At 54.8% G+C, this 25,486-nt stretch overlaps 1 protein-coding gene across 1 annotated transcript; it reads left to right on the top strand.

The window, feature by feature from the left end:
- Positions 1–23,685: 23,685 nt before the first annotated feature.
- Positions 23,686–23,961, top strand: LOC140843869 (protamine-3-like). Its single transcript, XM_073214287.1, has one exon. It carries the CDS (start codon positions 23,686–23,688, stop codon positions 23,959–23,961), a length of 276 nt encoding a protein of 91 aa, XP_073070388.1.
- Positions 23,962–25,486: the final 1,525 nt, after the last annotated feature.

The following is a 25,486-nucleotide window of genomic DNA, read 5'->3' as shown; positions in this document are numbered from 1 at the left end:
GTGACATGGAGGCCCCTGGGCATCACGGCCCCGCCCTGCCCACCATGGGCCTCCCACATGCCCATACATGGGCACAAGGAGGGTCTGCTCGGGCTGGCCTCTGTGACCTCATAATGCCCAGGGGCCTCCCGTGACTATAAGAGGACCAGGAGCCAGCCCCTGGCTCACAGCCCACGCAGTTCCACCTGCTCACAGGTTGGCTGGCCCACCTAAGGTGGTACCTCCTGCTCTGAGCACCCACACCCAATCCACCCGGCACCATGGCCAGATACACACGTTGCCGTGGCCGCAGCCGTAGCCAGAGCAGATGCTGCCGCCAGAGACCAAGAAGTCACAGGAGGAGCAGGCGATGCTGCCAGAGGCGGACAAGAAGAGGTGAGGGGCGTTGTCCAGGGGGTGGAGCTGGAGGAGGCGCTGCTGCCAGAGGCGGAGAGGAAGAGGTGAGGGGCTCTGCTGGGGGCTCAGCTCATGCTGAAATCTCCCGCCTCTCTTATTCCCCACAGTGTGCTATCGTCGCTACACCGTGAGGTCCAGAAGATGCTAAACGCACACGAGCAACTGCGCCACACACCTGCCTGAAATTTTCCTGGCTTTCAAGACCCTCCTGCCGCACCTTGCGAATGCCACCATCCCAATGAAACGAACAGGAGCCTGCTAACGAACAATGCCGCCTGTCAATAAATGTTCAAAATGCAAGTCAACTCTCGTCTCTTTGCCTTGACAGGAGCTCCGGAGGGGAGGGCTTGGGGATGACGGGAAGAGGGGACAGGAGTAGCGGTTGTCACACTGGATCTGGTCACAATCTCTGACCACTCCCAGGCCATCACCCGAATCTGCCTCACCCAATGCCCTGTACGTCCCTCCCCAGCAGGGACAGGAGCCCCTCATCCTGAGTTCTGAGCCCATCTCCATCTCTGTGCTCAGTGGCTTGCGGTTGGCGCCTTGAAATGGGCCACAAACTAACAAGTGGTACAAATAACAGCTTCCTCCTTCCCACCCGAGAGAGCCAGAACACTCACCAGTCCGTCACTGTACCCCACCAATCCCCAGAGTGCCCACATGTGTTTATCTTAGCCTGAAGCTGGAATTCCCACTTGAAACACTTCAGCTCCGTCTGAGCACTATACCCAACCTGCCCAGGGAGCGGCGGGAGCTAAGCTTTCAACTCTACGGAGGTACAATCCCGACTTAAGAAAACAAGGCAACTTGCTCATCGTGCGTCTGCCCACTTGACACCGAAGGTTCCGACCTGCAGTGAGATGGTGCAGCGCCCACAGTTTAACACCCCAGTGAGACGTGGAGATGTTTACAGGAACCCTGGAAACAACGTTGGATGTTTGTACACTTGGCTCAAAGACTACCACAGCGCAGGTCACAATCAGCACATGGGAGCTCTGGCACCCAGCGCTCTAAAGCGACAGTGCCATTACACACCTGACAACGGTCACGGCCTCAACTTACTTACTGAGCACCATGATATACGTTCTGCACTCATCCTCTCACAGCAACCTTGCAGGGTAGGTATTGAAAAGGCGGCGCCATCAACCTCCTGCCCCACTCTTCCAGGTGAGGAACTTTAAGCAGGTAGCCGAAACTACTTGCAGGACCCCAGTCACAGGATGCTCCCTAGGCAGGCTTCCACAAGCACATGGTGCTCCAGGCATGGAGACTTTGACATGGGGCTAAGGCCTGGGCACTCCTATTTTCACCAAGTGCCCAGGGGGAATCTGAAGGCACTACTAAGTGAAAGAGGCAGCAGATGAACACCAGACAGAAATCGCCCCCTGTAACTGCTGTAACACATTTACCACAAACAGCATAGCATAAAACAACACAAATTTCTTATCTCTCTGAAGAATGCGGGTCAATTCCAAAATGGTTCACATGGGGTGAGCAAGGTGTTCCTTCTGGAGGCTCTGAGGGAGAAAAACCTGTTTGCTTCTATGTCCCAGCTTCCAGAGGCCACCTGCATTCCTGGGCTCACAGACCCTGGCAGCACTCAGCATCTTCAGATCTCTCTTCCTACAACCTCCTGCCCCACTCTGCCAGCTATAAGGGCCCATATGACCACACTGAAGCCAGGATCGTATGTCAGTCTCCATATCTCTAGCTCACATCCATAAAGTCCCTTTTGCAATTTGGAGCAGGAAGACACTAATCTATCACACGCTCTCGCCCTTTTCAGTTGCTCGGAGGCCCAGGACATGAAGGGAAGATGACATCTGTTTAGGCAAGAGTATCTCGTGGGTTGGGAAGGGGTCCGAGGGCAAAGGGCATGGACTCTGAATGAAGTCCAGCTTTGCCCCTTATTTGCAGAGGGACCTTGAGCAAATCACTTATTTTCTTCATGCAGTAAATGAGTAAATATACAGCAAGGAAATGAATAAATGCCTGGCATACAATAATCCCTAGATTATGATAAACTGGTGAACAGATAATGAGGGCCCACGGATACACATACTGGTGCTGGGCTTTTATAACCCCACACCAGGGCACACAGCACTGAAGCGGCTTCGGAAATGACAACGGGTCGATGTGCACCAGCTGGGAGCATGGGGGCTGAGGCTGGGGCTTCGACCTGGGCAAGCTGGTGCTCCTCTTGCGGCCTACGAGTCCCACTGCGACACATTATTACCGGCAAGGCAACAGGGTGGCTTGCCCTTCCGGGACCTGCTGGCTGCGGGCCCCTGCTGTGTGTTGACTTCAGGGTGGGGACAATGGTGGCCGTGGCCACCGAGTCACAGTGCGAGTCACAGTGGACGGCCCCCTTTCTACAGAAGTCCGCAGAGAGCACCTGACAGATTAGACCAACATCAACAGCAGGAGCAGGGGGGCAGGCCTCAGCCCTCCCTCCCCGCCCCCAGGTCAGCTGCAGCCCCAGCACGAGCCACCTGACCCGTGAGCACGATGGTCCCACTCCGGGTGTGGAGTGTGGAGTCAGGGCAAACGTGAGCAGCGGGGGCGGGACAGCAGCACAGATGCGGGCACCAGGACCAGGAGCAGGAGCAGTAGAAGGAGCTGAGCCCAGAGGAAGTCCAGGTCCAGGGAAGGACCCACAGAGGCCGCTACCACTACAGACAAAGGCGCCACTGCTCCTGTCCAAGGCGCCGGAGACACACGTGCAGATGCAGAAAGCGCCAAGGTGTTCTTGCCAGTCCCTGAGCACCCCTGATGCGGGAGGCTCATGGAGCACTGGGGACCTCACCCCATCTGTCAGCTGCCACATCCCCTTCCCACCCAGCTCCCACAGATGGCCCTGTAACCGAAACTTTTGGTTCCCCCAAAAGCTGGCAGAAGGCTCAGGAGGAGGAGGAGATGCAGGAGGCATTAACAACTTTCCTGGGCACAGCACACCTGACATTGGAGACTAAGGACAGCCACTTGCCAGAGAACCATCTCAAGAGACCACAGTGATCCCACCTTAGACGTCCAAACCCACAAAAGATGACTTTTGGTCATCTGCCAAATAAAGCTTCAGATAAGAAACATGAACTGATGGCCTGCCATTGTCTCCTTTAATGCAAAGGACACAAAACAAGAGTAAATACAAGAGTAAATGTGTGAAATAAGTGGGGGCAGGGGCTGGCATGTGACCCTGGGCAACCTCCACCACCCAGAGACAGGGTTTGACGCCACACCATTCCACCTGGACGTCCCCTCAACTGGGGTGGAGCAGCTGGGGAAAGTGAATTGTGCCTAAATGGAGAGCAGGTGTGGCATTGCTCCTGCAACAACAAGGCCAGTGTGGAGGGAACAGAGGCAAGCAGCTGGACCCCGTGAAGCCCTGTGGGCCAGCCGCGTTCTGAGATGGGGCCGACCCTGCATCACCACAAACTTTAGAATACAGTCTGTGCCTTAATTCTACACTAAAACGTCAAATGCAAGGTTTTCTCACCCTATCGTGGACTCCGGGGGTGGAGTTCTGGAATTTTCTGGCTGTACCCCCTCTGGGGCAAAGAGTACTTATATCTATGTGTCCACTGGCCCATTTCTCCTTCCCGAGAGCCCAGCTTATCCTGAGAGGCAGGGTGCTCTCCCAGTAAGGCTAATGATCACAAGGGAGGTTACTGGGTGGGCTTTCTGGGAAAGCTCGTTACAGGTAATGACCCCTTCTGCCCCCTCCTCTTCGTTTCCCTTCCTCCCTGGACAGTGGATAGGATGGAATTTCCAAAGGGCCAAGGCTAGCTCTTGGTGTGCCTTTGTTTAAATTAGAAGAAGACATCACCGTGAGCAGTTGAATTACATAAAAGACTGCTGTTGTGCGCAGCAACAGGCCTACGGGTGCTGGGCCTGACTCGACAGGCAGAGCCCAGGCTGGATTTCAGTCCCCATTCGGTCCCGTGGCTCAAAGCTTTCAGCAGTGCAGAACTGTACAACTGTGCGTGGCAGCCCATACTTTGGATTATGAGGCAACCTTGAGGACGGAGAGCACGTGCCCAGGACAGAACTGGAAGACCAAAGAAGCGTGGGCCCTTGATGAGGGCGGCACCTCTACACCAGCCCTGGAAGCCTTCCTCCTGACACAATTATTCTGGGCCATTACTTCATTCTCGTTTCCTCAAATTAGAGTCTAAACTTTACCAGGCACAATGGGTCTGCCTTATTTATCACTATATGCCACGGCGTCCCCCAGACCCTGGCCCTCAGTCAGTGCTCAATAAGACTTTACTTGAGAGCTCCCTGCGTGAGTGGGAGATTGCCCTTGACAGGAACGTCAGCTGGTCTCCCCACAGCTGGTGACATGGAGGCCCCTGGGCATCACGGCCCCGCCCTGCCCACCATGGGCCTCCCACATGCCCATACATGGGCACAAGGAGGGTCTGCTCGGGCTGGCCTCTGTGACCTCATAATGCCCAGGGGCCTCCCGTGACTATAAGAGGACCAGGAGCCAGCCCCTGGCTCACAGCCCACGCAGTTCCACCTGCTCACAGGTTGGCTGGCCCACCTAAGGTGGTACCTCCTGCTCTGAGCACCCACACCCAATCCACCCGGCACCATGGCCAGATACACACGTTGCCGTGGCCGCAGCCGTAGCCAGAGCAGATGCTGCCGCCAGAGACCAAGAAGTCACAGGAGGAGCAGGCGATGCTGCCAGAGGCGGACAAGAAGAGGTGAGGGGCGATGTCCAGGGGGTGGAGCTGGAGGAGGCGATGCTGCCAGAGGCGGAGAGGAAGAGGTGAGGGGCTCTGCTGGGGGCTCAGCTCATGCTGAAATCTCCCGCCTCTCTTATTCCCCACAGTGTGCTATCGTCGCTACACCGTGAGGTCCAGAAGATGCTAAACGCACACGAGCAACTGCGCCACACACCTGCCTGAAATTTTCCTGGCTTTCAAGACCCTCCTGCCGCACCTTGCGAATGCCACCATCCCAATGAAACGAACAGGAGCCTGCTAACGAACAATGCCGCCTGTCAATAAATGTTCAAAATGCAAGTCAACTCTCGTCTCTTTGCCTTGACAGGAGCTCCGGAGGGGAGGGCTTGGGGATGACGGGAAGAGGGGACAGGAGTAGCGGTTGTCACACTGGATCTGGTCACAATCTCTGACTACTCACAAGCCATCACCCGAATCTGCCTCACCCAATGCCCTGTACGTCCCTCCCCAGCAGGGACAGGAGCCCCTCATCCTGAGTTCTGAGCCCATCTCCATCTCTGTGCTCAGTGGCTTGCGGTTGGCGCCTTGAAATGGGCCACAAACTAACAAGTGGTACAAATAACAGCTTCCTCCTTCCCACCCGAGAGAGCCAGAACACTCACCAGTCCGTCACTGTACCCCACCAATCCCCAGAGTGCCCACATGTGTTTATCTTAGCCTGAAGCTGGAATTCCCACTTGAAACACTTCAGCTCCGTCTGAGCACTATACCCAACCTGCCCAGGGAGCGGCGGGAGCTAAGCTTTCAACTCTACAGAGGTACAATCCCGACTTAAGAAAACAAGGCAACTTGCTCATCGTGCGTCTGCCCACTTGACACCGAAGGTTCCGACCTGCAGTGAGATGGTGCAGCGCCCACAGTTTAACACGCCAGTGAGACGTGGAGATGTTTACAGGAACCCTGGAAACAATGTTGGATGTTTGTACACTTGGCTCAAAGACTACCACAGCGCAGGTCACAATCAGCACATGGGAGCTCTGGCACCCAGCGCTCTAAAGCGACAGTGCCATTACACACCTGACAACGGTCACGGCCTCAACTTACTTACTGAGCACCATGATATACGTTCTGCACTCATCCTCTCACAGCAACCTTGCAGGGTAGGTATTGAAAAGGCGGCGCCATCAACCTCCTGCCCCACTCTTCCAGGTGAGGAACTTTAAGCAGGTAGCCGAAACTACTTGCAGGACCCCAGTCACAGGATGCTCCCTAGGCAGGCTTCCACAAGCACATGGTGCTCCAGGCATGGAGACTTTGACATGGGGCTAAGGCCTGGGCACTCCTATTTTCACCAAGTGCCCAGGGGGAATCTGAAGGCACTACTAAGTGAAAGAGGCAGCAGATGAACACCAGACAGAAATCGCCCCCTGGAACTGCTGTAACACATTTACCACAAACAGCATAGCATAAAACAACACACATTTCTTCTCTCTCTGAAGAATGCAGGTCAATTCCAAAATGGTTCACATGGGGTGAGCAAGGTGTTCCTTCTGGAGGCTCTGAGGGAGAAAAACCTGTTTGCTTCTATGTCCCAGCTTCCAGAGGCCACCTGCATTCCTGGGCTCACAGACCCTGGCAGCACTCAGCATCTTCAGATCTCTCTTCCTACAACCTCCTGCCCCACTCTGCCAGCTATAAGGGCCCATATGACCACACTGAACCCAGGATCGTATGTCAGTCTCCATATCTTTAGCTCACATCCATAAAGTCCCTTTTGCAATTTGGAGCAGGAAGACACTAATCTATCACACGCTCTCGCCCTTTTCAGTTGCTCGGAGGCCCAGGACATGAAGGGAAGATGACATCTGTTTAGGCAAGAGTATCTCGTGGGTTGGGAAGGGGTCCGAGGGCAAAGGGCATGGACTCTGAATGAAGTCCAGCTTTGCCCCTTATTTGCAGAGGGACCTTGAGCAAATCACTTATTTTCTTCATGCAGTAAATGAGTAAATATACAGCAAGGAAATGAATAAATGCCTGGCATACAATAATCCCTAGATTATGATAAACTGGTGAACAGATAATGAGGGCCCACGGATACACATACTGGTGCTGGGCTTTTATAACCCCACACCAGGGCACACAGCACTGAAGCGGCTTCGGAAATGACAACGGGTCGATGTGCACCAGCTGGGAGCATGGGGGCTGAGGCTGGGGCTTCGACCTGGGCAAGCTGGTGCTCCTCTTGCGGCCTACGAGTCCCACTGCGACACATTATTACCGGCAAGGCAACAGGGTGGCTTGCCCTTCCGGGACCTGCTGGCTGCGGGCCCCTGCTGTGTGTTGAACTCAGGGTGGGGACAATGGTGGCCGTGGCCACCGAGTCACAGTGCGAGTCACAGTGGACGGCCCCCTTTCTACAGAAGTCCGCAGAGAGCACCTGACAGATTAGACCAACATCAACAGCAGGAGCAGGGGGGCAGGCCTCAGCCCTCCCTCCCCGCCCCCAGGTCAGCTGCAGCCCCAGCACGAGCCACCTGACCCGTAAGCACGATGGTCCCACTCCGGGTGTGGAGTGTGGAGTCAGGGCAAACGTGAGCAGCGGGGGCGGGACAGCAGCACAGATACGGGCACCAGGACCAGGAGCAGGAGCAGTAGAAGGAGCTGAGCCCAGAGGAAGTCCAGGTCCAGGGAAGGACCCACAGAGGCCGCTACCACTACAGACAAAGGCGCCACTGCTCCTGTCCAAGGCGCCGGAGACACACGTGCAGATGCAGAAAGCGCCAAGGTGTTCTTGCCAGTCCCTGAGCACCCCTGATGCGGGAGGCTCATGGAGCACTGGGGACCTCACCCCATCTGTCAGCTGCCACATCCCCTTCCCACCCAGCTCCCACAGATGGCCCTGTAACCGAAACTTTTGGTTCCCCCAAAAGCTGGCAGAAGGCTCAGGAGGAGGAGGAGATGCAGGAGGCATTAACAACTTTCCTGGGCACAGCACACCTGACATTGGAGACTAAGGACAGCCACTTGCCAGAGAACCATCTCAAGAGACCACAGTGATCCCACCTTAGACGTCCAAACCCACAAAAGATGACTTTTGGTCATCTGCCAAATAAAGCTTCAGATAAGAAACATGAACTGATGGCCTGCCATTGTCTCCTTTAATGCAAAGGACACAAAACAAGAGTAAATACAAGAGTAAATGTGTGAAATAAGTGGGGGCAGGGGCTGGTATGTGACCCTGGGCAACCTCCACCACCCAGAGACAGGGTTTGACGCCACACCATTCCACCTGGACGTCCCCTCAAATGGGGTGGAGCAGCTGGGGAAAGTGAATTGTGCCTAAATGGAAAGCAGGTGTGGCATTGCTCCTGCAACAAGAAGGCCTGATTGGAGGGAACAGAGGCAAGCTTCTGACCCCATGAAGCCCTGTGGGCCAGCGAAGTTCTGAGATGGGGCCAACCCCGCATCACCACAAACTTTAGAATACAGTCTGTGTCTTAATTCTACACTAAAACGTCAAATGCAAGGTTTTCTCACCCTATCGTGGACTCCGGGGGTGGAGTTCTGGAATTTTCTGGCTGTACCCCCCTCTGGGGCAAAGAGTACTTATATCTATGTGTCCACTGGCCCATTTCTCCTTCCCGAGAGCCCAGCTTATCCTGAGAGGCAGGGTGCTCTCCCAGTAAGGCTAATGATCACAAGGGAGGTTATTGGGTGGGCTTTCTGGGAAAGCTCGTTACAGGTAATGACCCCTTCTGCCCCCTCCTCTTCGTTTCCCTTCCTCCCTGGACAGTGGATAGGATGGAATTTCCAAAGGGCCAAGGCTAGCTCTTGGTGTGCCTTTGTTTAAATTAGAAGAAGACATCACCGTGAGCAGTTGAATTACATAAAAGACTGCTGTTGTGCGCAGCAACAGGCCTACGGGTGCTGGGCCTGACTCGACAGGCAGAGCCTAGGCTGGATTTCAGTCCCCACTCGGTCCCGTGGCTCAAAGCTTTCAGCAGTGCAGAACTGTACAACTGTGCGTGGCAGCCCATACTTTGGATTATGAGGCAACCTTGAGGATGGAGAGCACGTGCCCAGGACAGAACTGGAAGACCAAAGAAGCGTGGGCCCTTGATGAGGGCGGCACCTCTACACCAGCCCTGGAAGCCTTCCTCCTGACACAATTATTCTGGGCCATTATTTCATTCTCGTTTCCTCAAATTAGAGTCTAAACTTTACCAGGCACAATGGGTCTGCCTTATTTATCACTATATGCCACGGCGTCCCCCAGACCCTGGCCCTCAGTCAGTGCTCAATAAGACTTTACTTGAGAGCTCCCTGCGTGAGTGGGAGATTGCCCTTGACAGGAACGTCAGCTGGTCTCCCCACAGCTGGTGACATGGAGGCCCCTGGGCATCACGGCCCCGCCCTGCCCACCATGGGCCTCCCACATGCCCATACATGGGCACAAGGTGGGTCTGCTCGGGCTGGCCTCTGTGACCTCATAATGCCCAGGGGCCTCCCGTGACTATAAGAGGACCAGGAGCCAGCCCCTGGCTCACAGCCCACGCAGTTCCACCTGCTCACAGGTTGGCTGGCCCAGCTAAGGTGGTACCTCCTGCTCTGAGCACCCACACCCAATCCACCCGGCACCATGGCCAGATACACACGTTGCCGTGGCCGCAGCCGTAGCCAGAGCAGATGCTGCCGCCAGAGACCAAGAAGTCACAGGAGGAGCAGGCGATGCTGCCAGAGGCGGACAAGAAGAGGTGAGGGGCGTTGTCCAGGGGGTGGAGCTGGAGGAGGCGATGCTGCCAGAGGCGGAGAGGAAGAGGTGAGGGGCTCTGCTGGGGGCTCAGCTCATGCTGAAATCTCCCGCCTCTCTTATTCCCCACAGTGTGCTATCGTCGCTACACCGTGAGGTCCAGAAGATGCTAAACGCACACGAGCAACTGCGGCCACACACCTGCCTGAAATTTTCCTGGCTTTCAAGACCCTCCTGCCGCACCTTGCAAATGCCACCATCCCAATGAAACGAACAGGAGCCTGCTAACGAACAATGCCGCCTGTCAATAAATGTTCAAAATGCAAGTCAACTCTCGTCTCTTTGCCTTGACAGGAGCTCCGGAGGGGAGGGCTTGGGGATGACGGGAAGAGGGGACAGGAGTAGCGGTTGTCACACTGGATCTGGGTCACAATCTCTGACTACTCCCAAGCCATCACCCGAATCTGCCTCACCCAATGCCCTGTACGTCCCTCCCCAGCAGGGACAGGAGCCCCTCATCCTGAGTTCTGAGCCCATCTCCATCTCTGTGCTCAGTGGCTTGCGGTTGGCGCCTTGAAATGGGCCACAAACTAACAAGTGGTACAAATAACAGCTTCCTCCTTCCCACCCGAGAGAGCCAGAACACTCACCAGTCCGTCACTGTACCCCACCAATCCCCAGAGTGCCCACATGTGTTTATCTTAGCCTGAAGCTGGAATTCCCACTTGAAACACTTCAGCTCCGTCTGAGCACTATACCCAACCTGCCCAGGGAGCGGCGGGAGCTAAGCTTTCAACTCTACAGAGGTACAATCCCGACTTAAGAAAACAAGGCAACTTGCTCATCGTGCGTCTGCCCACTTGACACCGAAGGTTCCGACCTGCAGTGAGATGGTGCAGCGCCCACAGTTTAACACCCCAGTGAGACGTGGAGATGTTTACAGGAACCCTGGAAACAACGTTGGATTGTTTGTACACTTGGCTCAAAGACTACCACAGCGCAGGTCACAATCAGCACATGGGAGCTCTGGCACCCAGCGCTCTAAAGCGACACAGTGCCATTACACACCTGACAACGGGTCACGGCCTCAACTTACTTACTGAGCACCATGATATACGTTCTGCACTCATCCTCTCACAGCAACCTTGCAGGGTAGGTATTGAAAAAGGCGGCGCCATCAACCTCCTGCCCCACTCTTCCAGGTGAGGAACTTTAAGCAGGTAGCCGAAACTACTTGCAGGACCCCAGTCACAGGATGCTCCCTAGGCAGGCTTCCACAAGCACATGGTGCTCCAAGCATGGAGACTTTGACATGGGGGCTAAGGCCTGGGCACTCCTATTTTCACCAAAGTGCCCAGGGGGAATCTGAAGGCACTACTAAGTGAAAGAGGCAGCAGATGAACACCAGACAGAAATCGCCCCCTGTAACTGCTGTAACACATTTACCACAAACAGCATAGCATAAAACAACACAAATTTCTTATCTCTCTGAAGAATGCAGGTCAATTCCAAAATGGTTCACAGGGGGGTGAGCAAGGTGTTCCTTCTGGAGGCTCTGAGGGAGAAAAACCTGTTTGCTTCTATGTCCCAGCTTCCAGAGGCCACCTGCATTCCTGGGCTCAACAGACCCTGGCAGCACTCAGCATCTTCAGATCTCTCTTCCTACAACCTCCTGCCCCACTCTGCCAGCTATAAGGGCCCATATGACCACACTGAACCCAGGATCGTATGTCAGTCTCCATATCTTTAGCTCACATCCATAAAGTCCCCTTTTGCAATTTGGAGCAGGAAGACACTAATCTATCACACGCTCTCGCCCTTTTCAGTTGCTCGGAGGCCCAGGACATGAAGGGAAGATGACATCTGTTTAGGCAAGAGTATCTCGTGGGTTGGGAAGGGGTCCGAGGGCAAAGGGCATGGACTCTGAATGAAGTCCAGCTTTGCGCCTTATTTGCAGAGGGACCTTGAGCAAATCACTTATTTTCTTCATGCAGTAAATGAGTAAATATACAGCAAGGAAATGAATAAATGCCCTGGCATACAATAATCCCTAGATTATGATAAACTGGTGAACAGATAATGAGGGCCCACGGATTACACATACTGGTGCTGGGCTTTTATAACCCACACACCAGGGCACACAGCACTGAAGCGGCTTCGGAAATGACAACGGGTCGATGTGCACCAGCTGGGAGCATGGGGGCTGAGGCTGGGGCTTCGACCTGGGCAAGCTGGTGCTCCTCTTGCGGCCTACGAGTCCCACTGCGACACATTATTACCGGCAAGGCAACAGGGTGGCTTGCCCTTCTGGGACCTGCTGGCTGCGGGCCCCTGCTGTGTGTTGAACTCAGGGTGGGGACAATGGTGGCCGTGGCCACCGAGTCACAGTGCGAGTCACAGTGGACGGCCCCCTTTCTACAGAAGTCTGCAGAGAGCACCTGACAGATTAGACCAACATCAACAGCAGGAGCAGGGGGGCAGGCCTCAGCCCTCCCTCCCCGCCCCCAGGTCAGCTGCAGCCCCAGCACGAGCCACCTGACCCGTAAGCACGATGGTCCCACTCCGGGTGTGGAGTGTGGAGTCACGGCAAACGTGAGCAGCGGGGGCGGGACAGCAGCACAGATACGGGCACCAGGACCAGGAGCAGGAGCAGTAGAAGGAGCTGAGCCCAGAGGAAGTCCAGGTCCAGGGAAGGACCCACAGAGGCCGCTACCACTACAGACAAAGGCGCCACTGCTCCTGTCCAAGGCGCCGGAGACACACGTGCAGATGCAGAAAGCGCCAAGGTGTTCTTGCCAGTCCCTGAGCACCCTGATGCGGGAGGCTCATGGAGCACTGGGGGACCTCACCCCATCTGTCAGCTGCCACATCCCCTTCCCACCCAGCTCCCACAGATGGCCCCTGTTAACCGAAACTTTTGTGTTCCCCCAAAAGCTGGCAGAAGGCTCAGGAGGAGGAGGAGATGCAGGAGGCATTAACAGCTTTCCTGGGCACAGCACACCTGACATTGGAGACTAAGGACAGCCACTTGCCAGAGAACCATCTCAAGAGACCACAGTGATCTCCCACCTTAGATGTCCAAACCCACAAAAGATGACTTTTGGTCATCTTGCCAAATAAAGCTTCAGATAAGAAACATGAACTGATGGCCTGCCATTGTCTCCTTTAATGCAAAGGACACAAAACAAGAGTAAATACAAGAGTAAATGTGTGAAATAAGTGGGGGCAGGGGCTGGCATGTGACCCTGGGCAACCTCCACCACCCAGAGACAGGGTTTGACGCCACACCATTCCACCTGGACGTCCCCTCAACTGGGGTGGAGCAGCTGGGGAAAGTGAATTGTGCCTAAATGGAGAGCAGGGTGTGGCATTGCTCCTGCAACAACAAGGCCAGTGTGGAGGGAACAGAGGCAAGCATCTGGACCCCGTGAAGCCCTGTGGGCCAGCCGCGTTCTGAGATGGGGCCGACCCTGCATCACCATAAACTTTAGAATACAGTCTGTGTCTTAATTCTACACTAAAACGTCAAATGCAAGGTTTTCTCACCCTATCGTGGACTCCGGGGGTGGAGTTCTGGAATTTTCTGGCTGTACCCCCTCTGGGGCAAAGAGTACTTATATCTATGTGTCCACTGGCCCATTTCTCCTTCCCGAGAGCCCAGCTTATCCTGAGAGGCAGGGTGCTCTCCCAGTAAGGCTAATGATCACAAGGGAGGTTACTGGGTGGGCTTTCTGGGAAAGCTCGTTACAGGTAATGACCCCTTCTGCCCCCTCCTCTTCGTTTCCCTTCCTCCCTGGACAGTGGATAGGATGGAATTTCCAAAGGGCCAAGGCTAGCTCTTGGTGTGCCTTTGTTTAAATTAGAAGAAGACATCACCGTGAGCAGTTGAATTACATAAAAGACTGCTGTTGTGCGCAGCAACAGGCCTACGGGTGCTGGGCCTGACTCGACAGGCAGAGCCCAGGCTGGATTTCAGTCCCCACTCGGTCCCGTGGCTCAAAGCTTTCAGCAGTGCAGAACTGTACAACTGTGCGTGGCAGCCCATACTTTGGATTATGAGGCAACCTTGAGGACGGAGAGCACGTGCCCAGGACAGAACTGGAAGACCAAAGAAGCGTGGGCCCTTGATGAGGGCGGCACCTCTACACCAGCCCTGGAAGCCTTCCTCCTGACACAATTATTCTGGGCCATTACTTCATTCTCGTTTCCTCAAATTAGAGTCTAAACTTTACCAGGCACAATGGGGTCTGCCTTATTTATCACTATATGCCACGGCGTCCCCCAGACCCTGGCCCTCAGTCAGTGCTCAATAAGACTTTACTTGAGAGCTCCCTGCGTGAGTGGGAGATTGCCCTTGACAGGAACGTCAGCTGGTCTCCCCACAGCTGGTGACATGGAGGCCCCTGGGCATCACGGCCCCCGCCCTGCCCACCATGGGCCTCCCACATGCCCATACATGGGCACAAGGAGGGTCTGCTCGGGCTGGCCTCTGTGACCTCATAATGCCCAGGGGCCTCCCGTGACTATAAGAGGACCAGGAGCCAGCCCCTGGCTCACAGCCCACGCAGTTCCACCTGCTCACAGGTTGGCTGGCCCACCTAAGGTGGTACCTCCTGCTCTGAGCACCCACACCCAATCCACCCGGCACCATGGCCAGATACACACGTTGCCGTGGCCGCAGCCGTAGCCAGAGCAGATGCTGCCGCCAGAGACCAAGAAGTCACAGGAGGAGCAGGCGATGCTGCCAGAGGCGGACAAGAAGAGGTGAGGGGCGTTGTCCAGGGGGTGGAGCTGGAGGAGGCGCTGCTGCCAGAGGCGGAGAGGAAGAGGTGAGGGGCTCTGCTGGGGGCTCAGCTCATGCTGAAATCTCCCGCCTCTCTTATTCCCCACAGTGTGCTATCGTCGCTACACCGTGAGGTCCAGAAGATGCTAAACGCACACGAGCAACTGCGCCACACACCTGCCTGAAATTTTCCTGGCTTTCAAGACCCTCCTGCCGCACCTTGCGAATGCCACCATCCCAATGAAACGAACAGGAGCCTGCTAACGAACAATGCCGCCTGTCAATAAATGTTCAAAATGCAAGTCAACTCTCGTCTCTTTGCCTTGACAGGAGCTCCGGATGGGGAGGGCTTGGGGATGACGGGAAGAGGGGACAGGAGTAGCGGTTGTCACACTGGATCTGGTCACAATCTCTGACCACTCCCAGGCCATCACCCGAATCTGCCTCACCCAATGCCCTGTACGTCCCTCCCCAGCAGGGACAGGAGCCCCTCATCCTGAGTTCTGAGCCCATCTCCATCTCTGTGCTCAGTGGCTTGCGGTTGGCGCCTTGAAATGGGCCACAAACTAACAAGTGGTACAAATAACAGCTTCCTCCTTCCCACCCGAGAGAGCCAGAACACTCACCAGTCCGTCACTGTACCCCACCAATCCCCAGAGTGCCCACATGTGTTTATCTTAGCCTGAAGCTGGAATTCCCACTTGAAACACTTCAGCTCCGTCTGAGCACTATACCCAACCTGCCCAGGGAGCGGCGGGAGCTAAGCTTTCAACTCTACGGAGGTACAATCCCGACTTAAGAAAACAAGGGCAACTTGCTCATCGTGCGTCTGCCCACTTGACACCGAAGGTTCCGACCTGCAGTGAGAGGGTGCACCGCCCACAGTTTAACACCCCAGTGAGACGTGGAGATGTTTACAGGAGCCCTGGAAACAAACTTGGATGTTTGTACACTTGGCTCAAAGGACTACCACAGCGCAGGTCACAATCAGCACATGGGAGCTCTGGCACCCAGCGCTCTAAAGCGACAGTGCCATTACACACCTGACAACGGTCACGGCCTCAACTTACTTACTGAGCACCATGATATACGTTCTGCACTCATCCTCTCACAGCAACCTTGCAGGGTAGGTATTGAAAAGGCGGCGCCATCAACCTCCTGCCCCACTCTTCCAGGTGAGGAACTTTAAGCAGGTAGCCGAAACTACTTGCAGGACCCCAGTCACAGGATGCTCCCTAGGCAGGCTTCCACAAGCACATGGTGCTCCAGGCATGGAGACTTTGACATGGGGCTAAGGCCTGGGCACTCCTATTTTCACCAAGTGCCCAGGGGGAATCTGAAGGCACTACTAAGTGAAAGAGGCAGCAGATGAACACCAGACAGAAATCGCCCCCTGTAACTGCTGTAACACATTTACCACAAACAGCATAGCATAAAACAACACAAATTTCTTATCTCTCTGAAGAATGCGGGTCAATTCCAAAATGGTTCACATGGGGTGAGGCAAGGTGTTCCTTCTGGAGGCTCTGAGGGAGAAAAACCTGTTTGCTTCTATGTCCCAGCTTCCAGAGGCCACCTGCATTCCTGGGCTCACAGACCCTGGCAGCACTCAGCATCTTCAGATCTCTCTTCCTACAACCTCCTGCCCCACTCTGCCAGCTATAAGGGCCCATATGACCACACTGAAGCCAGGATCGTATGTCAGTCTCCATATCTCTAGCTCACATCCATAAAGTCCCTTTTGCAATTTGGAGCAGGAAGACACTAATCTATCACACGCTCTCGCCCTTTTCAGTTGCTCGGAGGCCCAGGACATGAAGGGAAGATGACATCTGTTTAGGCAAGAGTATCTCGTGGGTTGGGAAGGGGTCCGAGGGCAAAGGGCATGGACTCTGAATGAAGTCCAGCTTTGCGCCTTATTTGCAGAGGGACCTTGAGCAAATCACTTATTTTCTTCATGCAGTAAATGAGTAAATATACAGCAAGGAAATGAATAAATGCCTGGCATACAATAATCCCTAGATTATGATAAACTGGTGAACAGATAATGAGGGCCCACGGATACACATACTGGTGCTGGGCTTTTATAACCCCACACCAGGGCACACAGCACTGAAGCGGCTTCGGAAATGACAACGGGTCGATGTGCACCAGCTGGGAGCATGGGGGCTGAGGCTGGGGCTTCGACCTGGGCAAGCTGGTGCTCCTCTTGCGGCCTACGAGTCCCACTGCGACACATTATTACCGGCAAGGCAAACAGGGTGGCTTGCCCTTCTGGGACCTGCTGGCTGCGGGCCCCTGCTGTGTGTTGACTTCAGGTGTGGGGACAATGGAGGCCGTGGCCACCGAGTCACAGTGCGAGTCACAGTGGACGGCCCCCTTTCTACAGAAGTCTGCAGAGAGCACCTGACAGATTAGACCAACATCAACAGCAGGAGCAGGGGGGCAGGCCTCAGCCCTCCCTCCCCGCCCCCAGGTCAGCTGCAGCCCCAGCACGAGCCACCTGACCCGTGAGCACGATGGTCCCACTCCGGGTGTGGAGTGTGGAGTCACGGCAAACGTGAGCAGCGGGGGCGGGACAGCAGCACAGATGCGGGCACCAGGACCAGGAGCAGGAGCAGTAGAAGGAGCTGAGCCCAGAGGAAGTCCAGGTCCAGGGAAGGACCCACAGAGGCCGCTACCACTACAGACAAAGGCGCCACTGCTCCTGTCCAAGGCGCCGGAGACACACGTGCAGATGCAGAAAGCGCCAAGGTGTTCTTGCCAGTCCCTGAGCACCCCTGATGCGGGAGGCTCATGGAGCACTGGGGACCTCACCCCATCTGTCAGCTGCCACATCCCCTTCCCACCCAGCTCCCACAGATGGCCCTGTAACCGAAACTTTTGGTTCCCCCAAAAGCTGGCAGAAGGCTCAGGAGGAGGAGGAGATGCAGGAGGCATTAACAACTTTCCTGGGCACAGCACACCTGACATTGGAGACTAAGGACAGCCACTTGCCAGAGAACCATCTCAAGAGACCACAGTGATCCCACCTTAGACGTCCAAACCCACAAAAGATGACTTTTGGTCATCTGCCAAATAAAGCTTCAGATAAGAAACATGAACTGATGGCCTGCCATTGTCTCCTTTAATGCAAAGGACACAAAACAAGAGTAAATACAAGAGTAAATGTGTGAAATAAGTGGGGGGCAGGGGCTGGCATGTGACCCTGGGCAACCTCCACCACCCAGAGACAGGGTTTGACGCCACACCATTCCACCTGGACGTCCCCTCAACTGGGGTGGAGCAGCTGGGGAAAGTGAATTGTGCCTAAATGGAGAGCAGGTGTGGCATTGCTCCTGCAACAACAAGGCCAGTGTGGAGGGAACAGAGGCAAGCAGCTGGACCCCGTGAAGCCCTGTGGGCCAGCCGCGTTCTGAGATGGGGCCGACCCTGCATCACCACAAACTTTAGAATACAGTCTGTGCCTTAATTCTACACTAAAACGTCAAATGCAAGGTTTTCTCACCCTATCGTGGACTCCGGGGTGGAGTTCTGGAATTTTCTGGCTGTACCCCCTCTGGGGCAAAGAGTACTTATATCTATGTGTCCACTGGCCCATTTCTCCTTCCCGAGAGCCCAGCTTATCCTGAGAGGCAGGGTGCTCTCCCAGTAAGGCTAATGATCACAAGGGAGGTTACTGGGTGGGCTTTCTGGGAAAGCTCGTTACAGGTAATGACCCCTTCTGCCCCCTCCTCTTCGTTTCCCTTCCTCCCTGGACAGTGGATAGGATGGAATTTCCAAAGGGCCAAGGCTAGCTCTTGGTGTGCCTTTGTTTAAATTAGAAGAAGACATCACCGTGAGCAGTTGAATTACATAAAAGACTGCTGTTGTGCGCAGCAACAGGCCTACGGGTGCTGGGCCTGACTCGACAGGCAGAGCCCAGGCTGGATTTCAGTCCCCATTCGGTCCCGTGGCTCAAAGCTTTCACCAGTGCAGAACTGTACAACTGTGCGTGGGCAGCCCATACTTTGGATTATGAGGCAACCTTGAGGACGGAGAGCACGTGCCCAGGACAGAACTGGAAGACCAAAGAAGCGTGGGCCCTTGATGAGGGCGGCACCTCTACACCAGCCCTGGAAGCCTTCCTCCTGACACAATTATTCTGGGCCATTACTTCATTCTCGTTTCCTCAAATTAGAGTCTAAACTTTACCAGGCACAATGGGTCTGCCTTATTTATCACTATATGCCACGGCGTCCCCCAGACCCTGGCCCTCAGTCAGTGCTCAATAAGACTTTACTTGAGAGCTCCCTGCGTGAGTGGGAGATTGCCCTTGACAGGAACGTCAGCTGGTCTCCCCACAGCTGGTGACATGGAGGCCCCTGGGCATCACGGCCCCGCCCTGCCCACCATGGGCCTCCCACATGCCCATACATGGGCACAAGGAGGGTCTGCTCGGGCTGGCCTCTGTGACCTCATAATGCCCAGGGGCCTCCCGTGACTATAAGAGGACCAGGAGCCAGCCCCTGGCTCACAGCCCACGCAGTTCCACCTGCTCACAGGTTGGCTGGCCCACCTAAGGTGGTACCTCCTGCTCTGAGCACCCACACCCAATCCACCCGGCACCATGGCCAGATACACACGTTGCCGTGGCCGCAGCCGTAGCCAGAGCAGATGCTGCCGCCAGAGACCAAGAAGTCACAGGAGGAGCAGGCGATGCTGCCAGAGGCGGACAAGAAGAGGTGAGGGGCGATGTCCAGGGGGTGGAGCTGGAGGAGGCGATGCTGCCAGAGGCGGAGAGGAAGAGGTGAGGGGGGGCTCTGCTGGGGGCTCAGCTCATGCTGAAATCTCCCGCCTCTCTTATTCCCCACAGTGTGCTATCGTCGCTACACCGTGGAGGTCCAGAAGATGCTAAACGCACACGAGCAACTGCGCCACACACCTGCCTGAAATTTTCCTGGCTTTCAAGACCCTCCTGCCGCACCTTGCGAATGCCACCATCCCAATGAAACGAACAGGAGCCTGCTAACGAACAATGCCGCCTGTCAATAAATGTTCAAAATGCAAGTCAACTCTCGTCTCTTTGCCTTGACAGGAGCTCCGGAGGGGAGGGCTTGGGGATGACGGGAAGAGGGGACAGGAGTAGCGGTTGTCACACTGGATCTGGTCACAATCTCTGACTACTCCCAAGGCCATCACCCGAATCTGCCTCACCCAATGCCCTGTACGTCCCTCCCCAGCAGGGACAGGAGCCCCTCATCCTGAGTTCTGAGCCCATCTCCATCTCTGTGCTCAGTGGCTTGCGGTTGGCGCCTTGAAATGGGCCACAAACTAACAAGTGGTACAAATAACAGCTTCCTCCTTCCCACCCGAGAGAGCCAGAACACTCACCAGTCCGTCACTGTACCCCACCAATCCCCAGAGTGCCCACATGTGTTTATCTTAGCCTGAAGCTGGAATTCCCACTTGAAACACTTCAGCTCCGTCTGAGCACTATACCCAACCTGCCCAGGGAGCGGCGGGAGCTAAGCTTTCAACTCTACAGAGGTACAATCCCGACTTAAGAAAACAAGGCAACTTGCTCATCGTGCGTCTGCCCACTTGACACCGAAGGTTCCGACCTGCAGTGAGATGGTGCAGCGCCCACAGTTTAACACCCCAGTGAGACGTGGAGATGTTTACAGGAACCCTGGAAACAACGTTGGATGTTTGTACACTTGGCTCAAAGACTACCACAGCGCAGGTCACAATCAGCACATGGGAGCTCTGGCACCCAGCGCTCTAAAGCGACAGTGCCATTACACACCTGACAACGGTCACGGCCTCAACTTACTTACTGAGCACCATGATATACGTTCTGCACTCATCCTCTCACAGCAACCTTGCAGGGTAGGTATTGAAAAGGCGGCGCCATCAACCTCCTGCCCCACTCTTCCAGGTGAGGAACTTTAAGCAGGTAGCCGAAACTACTTGCAGGACCCCAGTCACAGGATGCTCCCTAGGCAGGCTTCCACAAGCACATGGTGCTCCAGGCATGGAGACTTTGACATGGGGCTAAGGCCTGGGCACTCCTATTTTCACCAAGTGCCCAGGGGGAATCTGAAGGCACTACTAAGTGAAAGAGGCAGCAGATGAACACCAGACAGAAATCGCCCCCTGTAACTGCTGTAACACATTTACCACAAACAGCATAGCATAAAACAACACAAATTTCTTATCTCTCTGAAGAATGCAGGTCAATTCCAAAATGGTTCACATGGGGTGAGCAAGGTGTTCCTTCCGGAGGCTCTGAGGGAGAAAAACCTGTTTGCTTCTATGTCCCAGCTTCCAGAGGCCACCTGCATTCCTGGGCTCACAGACCCTGGCAGCACTCAGCATCTTCAGATCTCTCTTCCTACAACCTCCTGCCCCACTCTGCCAGCTATAAGGGCCCATATGACCACACTGAACCCAGGATCGTCTGTCAGTCTCCATATCTTTAGCTCACATCCATAAAGTCCCTTTTGCAATTTGGAGCAGGAAGACACTAATCTATCACACGCTCTCGCCCTTTTCAGTTGCTCGGAGGCCCAGGACATGAAGGGAAGATGACATCTGTTTAGGCAAGAGTATCTCGTGGGTTGGGAAGGGGTCCGAGGGCAAAGGGCATGGACTCTGAATGAAGTCCAGCTTTGCCCCTTATTTGCAGAGGGACCTTGAGCAAATCACTTATTTTCTTCATGCAGTAAATGAGTAAATATACAGCAAGGAAATGAATAAATGCCTGGCATACAATAATCCCTAGATTATGATAAACTGGTGAACAGATAATGAGGGCCCACGGATACACATACTGGTGCTGGGCTTTTATAACCCCACACCAGGGCACACAGCACTGAAGCGGCTTCGGAAATGACAACGGGTCGATGTGCACCAGCTGGGAGCATGGGGGCTGAGGCTGGGGCTTCGACCTGGGCAAGCTGGTGCTCCTCTTGCGGCCTACGAGTCCCACTGCGACACATTATTACCGGCAAGGCAACAGGGTGGCTTGCCCTTCCGGGACCTGCTGGCTGCGGGCCCCTGCTGTGTGTTGACTTCAGGGTGGGGACAATGGTGGCCGTGGCCACCGAGTCACAGTGCGAGTCACAGTGGACGGCCCCCTTTCTACAGAAGTCCGCAGAGAGCACCTGACAGATTAGACCAACATCAACAGCAGGAGCAGGGGGGCAGGCCTCAGCCCTCCCTCCCCGCCCCCAGGTCAGCTGCAGCCCCAGCACGAGCCACCTGACCCGTGAGCACGATGGTCCCACTCCGGGTGTGGAGTGTGGAGTCAGGGCAAACGTGAGCAGCGGGGGCGGGACAGCAGCACAGATGCGGGCACCAGGACCAGGAGCAGGAGCAGTAGAAGGAGCTGAGCCCAGAGGAAGTCCAGGTCCAGGGAAGGACCCACAGAGGCCGCTACCACTACAGACAAAGGCGCCACTGCTCCTGTCCAAGGCGCCGGAGACACACGTGCAGATGCAGAAAGCGCCAAGGTGTTCTTGCCAGTCCCTGAGCACCCCTGATGCGGGAGGCTCATGGAGCACTGGGGACCTCACCCCATCTGTCAGCTGCCACATCCCCTTCCCACCCAGCTCCCACAGATGGCCCTGTAACCGAAACTTTTGGTTCCCCCAAAAGCTGGCAGAAGGCTCAGGAGGAGGAGGAGATGCAGGAGGCATTAACAACTTTCCTGGGCACAGCACACCTGACATTGGAGACTAAGGACAGCCACTTGCCAGAGAACCATCTCAAGAGACCACAGTGATCCCACCTTAGACGTCCAAACCCACAAAAGATGACTTTTGGTCATCTGCCAAATAAAGCTTCAGATAAGAAACATGAACTGATGGCCTGCCATTGTCTCCTTTAATGCAAAGGACACAAAACAAGAGTAAATACAAGAGTAAATGTGTGAAATAAATGGGGGCAGGGGCTGGTATGTGACCCTGGGCAACCTCCACCACCCTGAGCCAGGTTTGATGCCACCCCATTCCACCTTGACGTCCCCTCAACTGGTGTGGAGCTGCTGGGGAAGGTGAATTGTGCCTAAATGGAAAGCAGGTGTGGCATTGCTCCTGCAACAACAAGGCCTGATTGGAGGGAACAGAGGCAAGCTTCTGGACCCCATTTAGCCCTGTGGCCCAGCAAGTTCTGAGATGGGGCCAACCCCGCATCACCACAAACTTTAGAATACCCTCTGTATTCTGTGTCTACCTAGGTTCTTGCTTGGTGTTCCTTTACTCCGGCCACATCACTCAGTCACTGCTTCCGTTGCCATTCTGACTCTTGTGTGAATTCTCTTTGCTTCCCTCTGTGGGAACATATGACCACACTTAGGCCCACTGAGATTTTGGGCAGAAAGTTGACAAGATATGATTTATATATTGGAGATGGATTTCTAGTGCTTGGAGATGACCAAGACCGACCGCCTGCCGAAACTGTTGTATGGGCACATAGAGCTGAAGAGACCTGTGACCACCAGCTTAGGAGCCAAGGAGAGGAGTGATCTTGATAGAAACACAGCTTATGCAGAGTTTTAAGAACACCTGGATAGGTACCACGCAAGTCAAAAACCAGACATTTCCATCTCCTCCTCTCCCGTGCGCCCTCACCCTCCACCTTGCATCCCTGACCTAAACCCTGACCCTGACCCTAAGGTTGCCATAGTTATGAGGTATAGTCACGTCCTATCAACAGCTCCTTTGGGCTGCATATTTCTGGGATGTGAGGAGGAGTCTGTGTGCTCTCCTGCTTCCAAAAATTCTATCCCCAGTTCTCATCCCAGCTAAAAGGGCCCCATGCCCAGGCAAATGCCAGATGGAGGTGGCCACAGAGCAGGGTGAGAGGCGGCTGGCCTGCATTTAGCCTCTGTCCTTCCCTGTGCATTCAGGAGCTCAGCGGGGCTGCTGGTGGCTGAGCTTTGAGTCAGGTGTTGGCCAAGCTCAGCTATCCAGGGGTCCCTTTGTGATGTCAGTGCCCTACCTGCTGCCCTCACAGCCCCTCTGCTTCCCCCAGTGGCCTTGCCTCCCAGACCGCAGAGGCAGCCAAAGAGAGCGATGGGTTCCCACTGCGCCAAGCTCAGCACAGGCGGTGGCTGGGGCCACAAATCCACCAATGAGAAGCTTGTGGCCTGCGTGAATCAGGATAGCTTCTCCTTGTCTACTGAAGGAGAGGAACAGGAGCAGGGAGAAGAAGAGGAGGGGGAAGAGGAGCTCCCAGTGCAGGGAAAGCTGCTACTGATGGAGCCCGAGCAGCAGGAGGAGGGCGCCGAGAGGAAGATCCTTTGGCACTGCAGAGACCCGAGTCCAGGCAGATGCACTCCTGACGTATGACCCATGATCACGGCCCAGGAAGCGGTGCTTGCCGCTGCTCCAGCGAGAATCATTTTCAGAAAAGACTCAATAAAAAGTCTTCAAGGAATTATTCTCCTCCTCCTGGTCTCCTACCCCCATGCTATGGTACCAAGCATGTGTGTGCTTACACACGTGTGTGTGTGTGTGTGTGTGTGTGTGTGTGTGTGTGCAGGGAAGCTGAAGAGTAGGAGCCAGTGACCCCTATCCTGATAAGTCCCTCCCTGTGCCTTCTCAGCTGCTTTCCCGTGGTTTGGGGGTAGGAAACTGTGGTAGCCTGGGCTGGAAAGTCAGCCTGTCCTGTCTCCAGGGGGGGATTCCTCTCCGAGTCTGAACAGACAGGCCCAGGGCAGCCAACAGGACAGAGTCATCTTCCTCAGCAACTCCCCTTTTACTGTTCTGTGGACAGTCTTAAAGAGCACTGGCTTGGGAACTCAGCTGAACTGGGTTCATGTTCCTTTTTACTAGCTGAGTGACCCTGAGCAAGCCACTTTCTGTCTCTGAGTCTCAGCCAGCCCCTCCCTGTTTAAGGGTGAGATTAATAGCTACCCACCCAGGTTGGGAGGTCAGGAGAATGAACTGAAATGCTGGGTGGGACCATGCCTGGCAGGGGTGAGTGTTTAACTAGCACAGGTACAGGTGCTGGAGCTACAGGGCTTACTGGGTTCACTTGCCTTGCTGGCCCTGGTTTTGGATCAGAGCACGTAGGACGGTCTGGATGCTTCTTAGCCCCTGACTTCTGCTGCCATCCTCACATTCAATGTGACCATCTGCACCCCCATTCTGCCTTTATCAGAGCCAATCCCCTCCTTAGAGCCATGGGCTGCATCCCTCCAGTGTCGGCCTCTGCTTTCCCATGGTTTCTTATCCCTGTGTGTCTTTTCCTCTATCCTTTAGAAGAGCACTTGTCATTGGATTTGGAGCCCACCTGGATAATCCAGGATGCTCTCAAGATCCTTAATTAACTGTATCTACAAAGCTTCTTTTCCCAAATAGGGTCACACTGACAGGTTCCAGGGTTTAGGGGAAGCTACCATTCAGCCCAAAGGGACACCAGTAAGCATGAGGGTAGAGATGCCTAGAAAGGATAGGGATGGAGTCCAGCCACGTAGGAAGTGCTCAGTAGGTGAGGGAGGTTTTCACCCTGAGTGCCAGGAAATTATTTCTCTTGTTTATTAAGAAATAAACTGCAATAAAGTAGATGATAGCAAATCTTTATAACAACAGGCCAGTTGTGTGTGAGCCATCGAGAGTGAGAAGCAGATGTGGGCTAGAGGGACCTGCCCAGGGGCAGCAGCCAGGAGATGGAGATGGAGGGAGTTTCACGGGAGGGGTAGTGGGGAGATACAGGCCAAGAGTGGCCAAGAGCTAAGCCCAGGGGCATCACCAAGGTGTGGGGAAGGGTGGGCGGCTATGGATGGAATACCCAAAACTCGTGACTTTGCACAGGGCCTCATGTACCAACACAAGTTTGGGCTTTTTTCTGTAGGGGCCGGGAGGTCCAGGC

The sequence above is a fragment of the Manis javanica genome, chromosome 10 (genome assembly GCF_040802235.1).
Source record: "Manis javanica isolate MJ-LG chromosome 10, MJ_LKY, whole genome shotgun sequence".
NCBI lineage: Eukaryota > Metazoa > Chordata > Mammalia > Pholidota > Manidae > Manis > Manis javanica.
The sequence above is the reverse complement of the archived record's forward strand: the minus strand, read 5'-3'. Positions and strand labels throughout refer to the sequence as shown.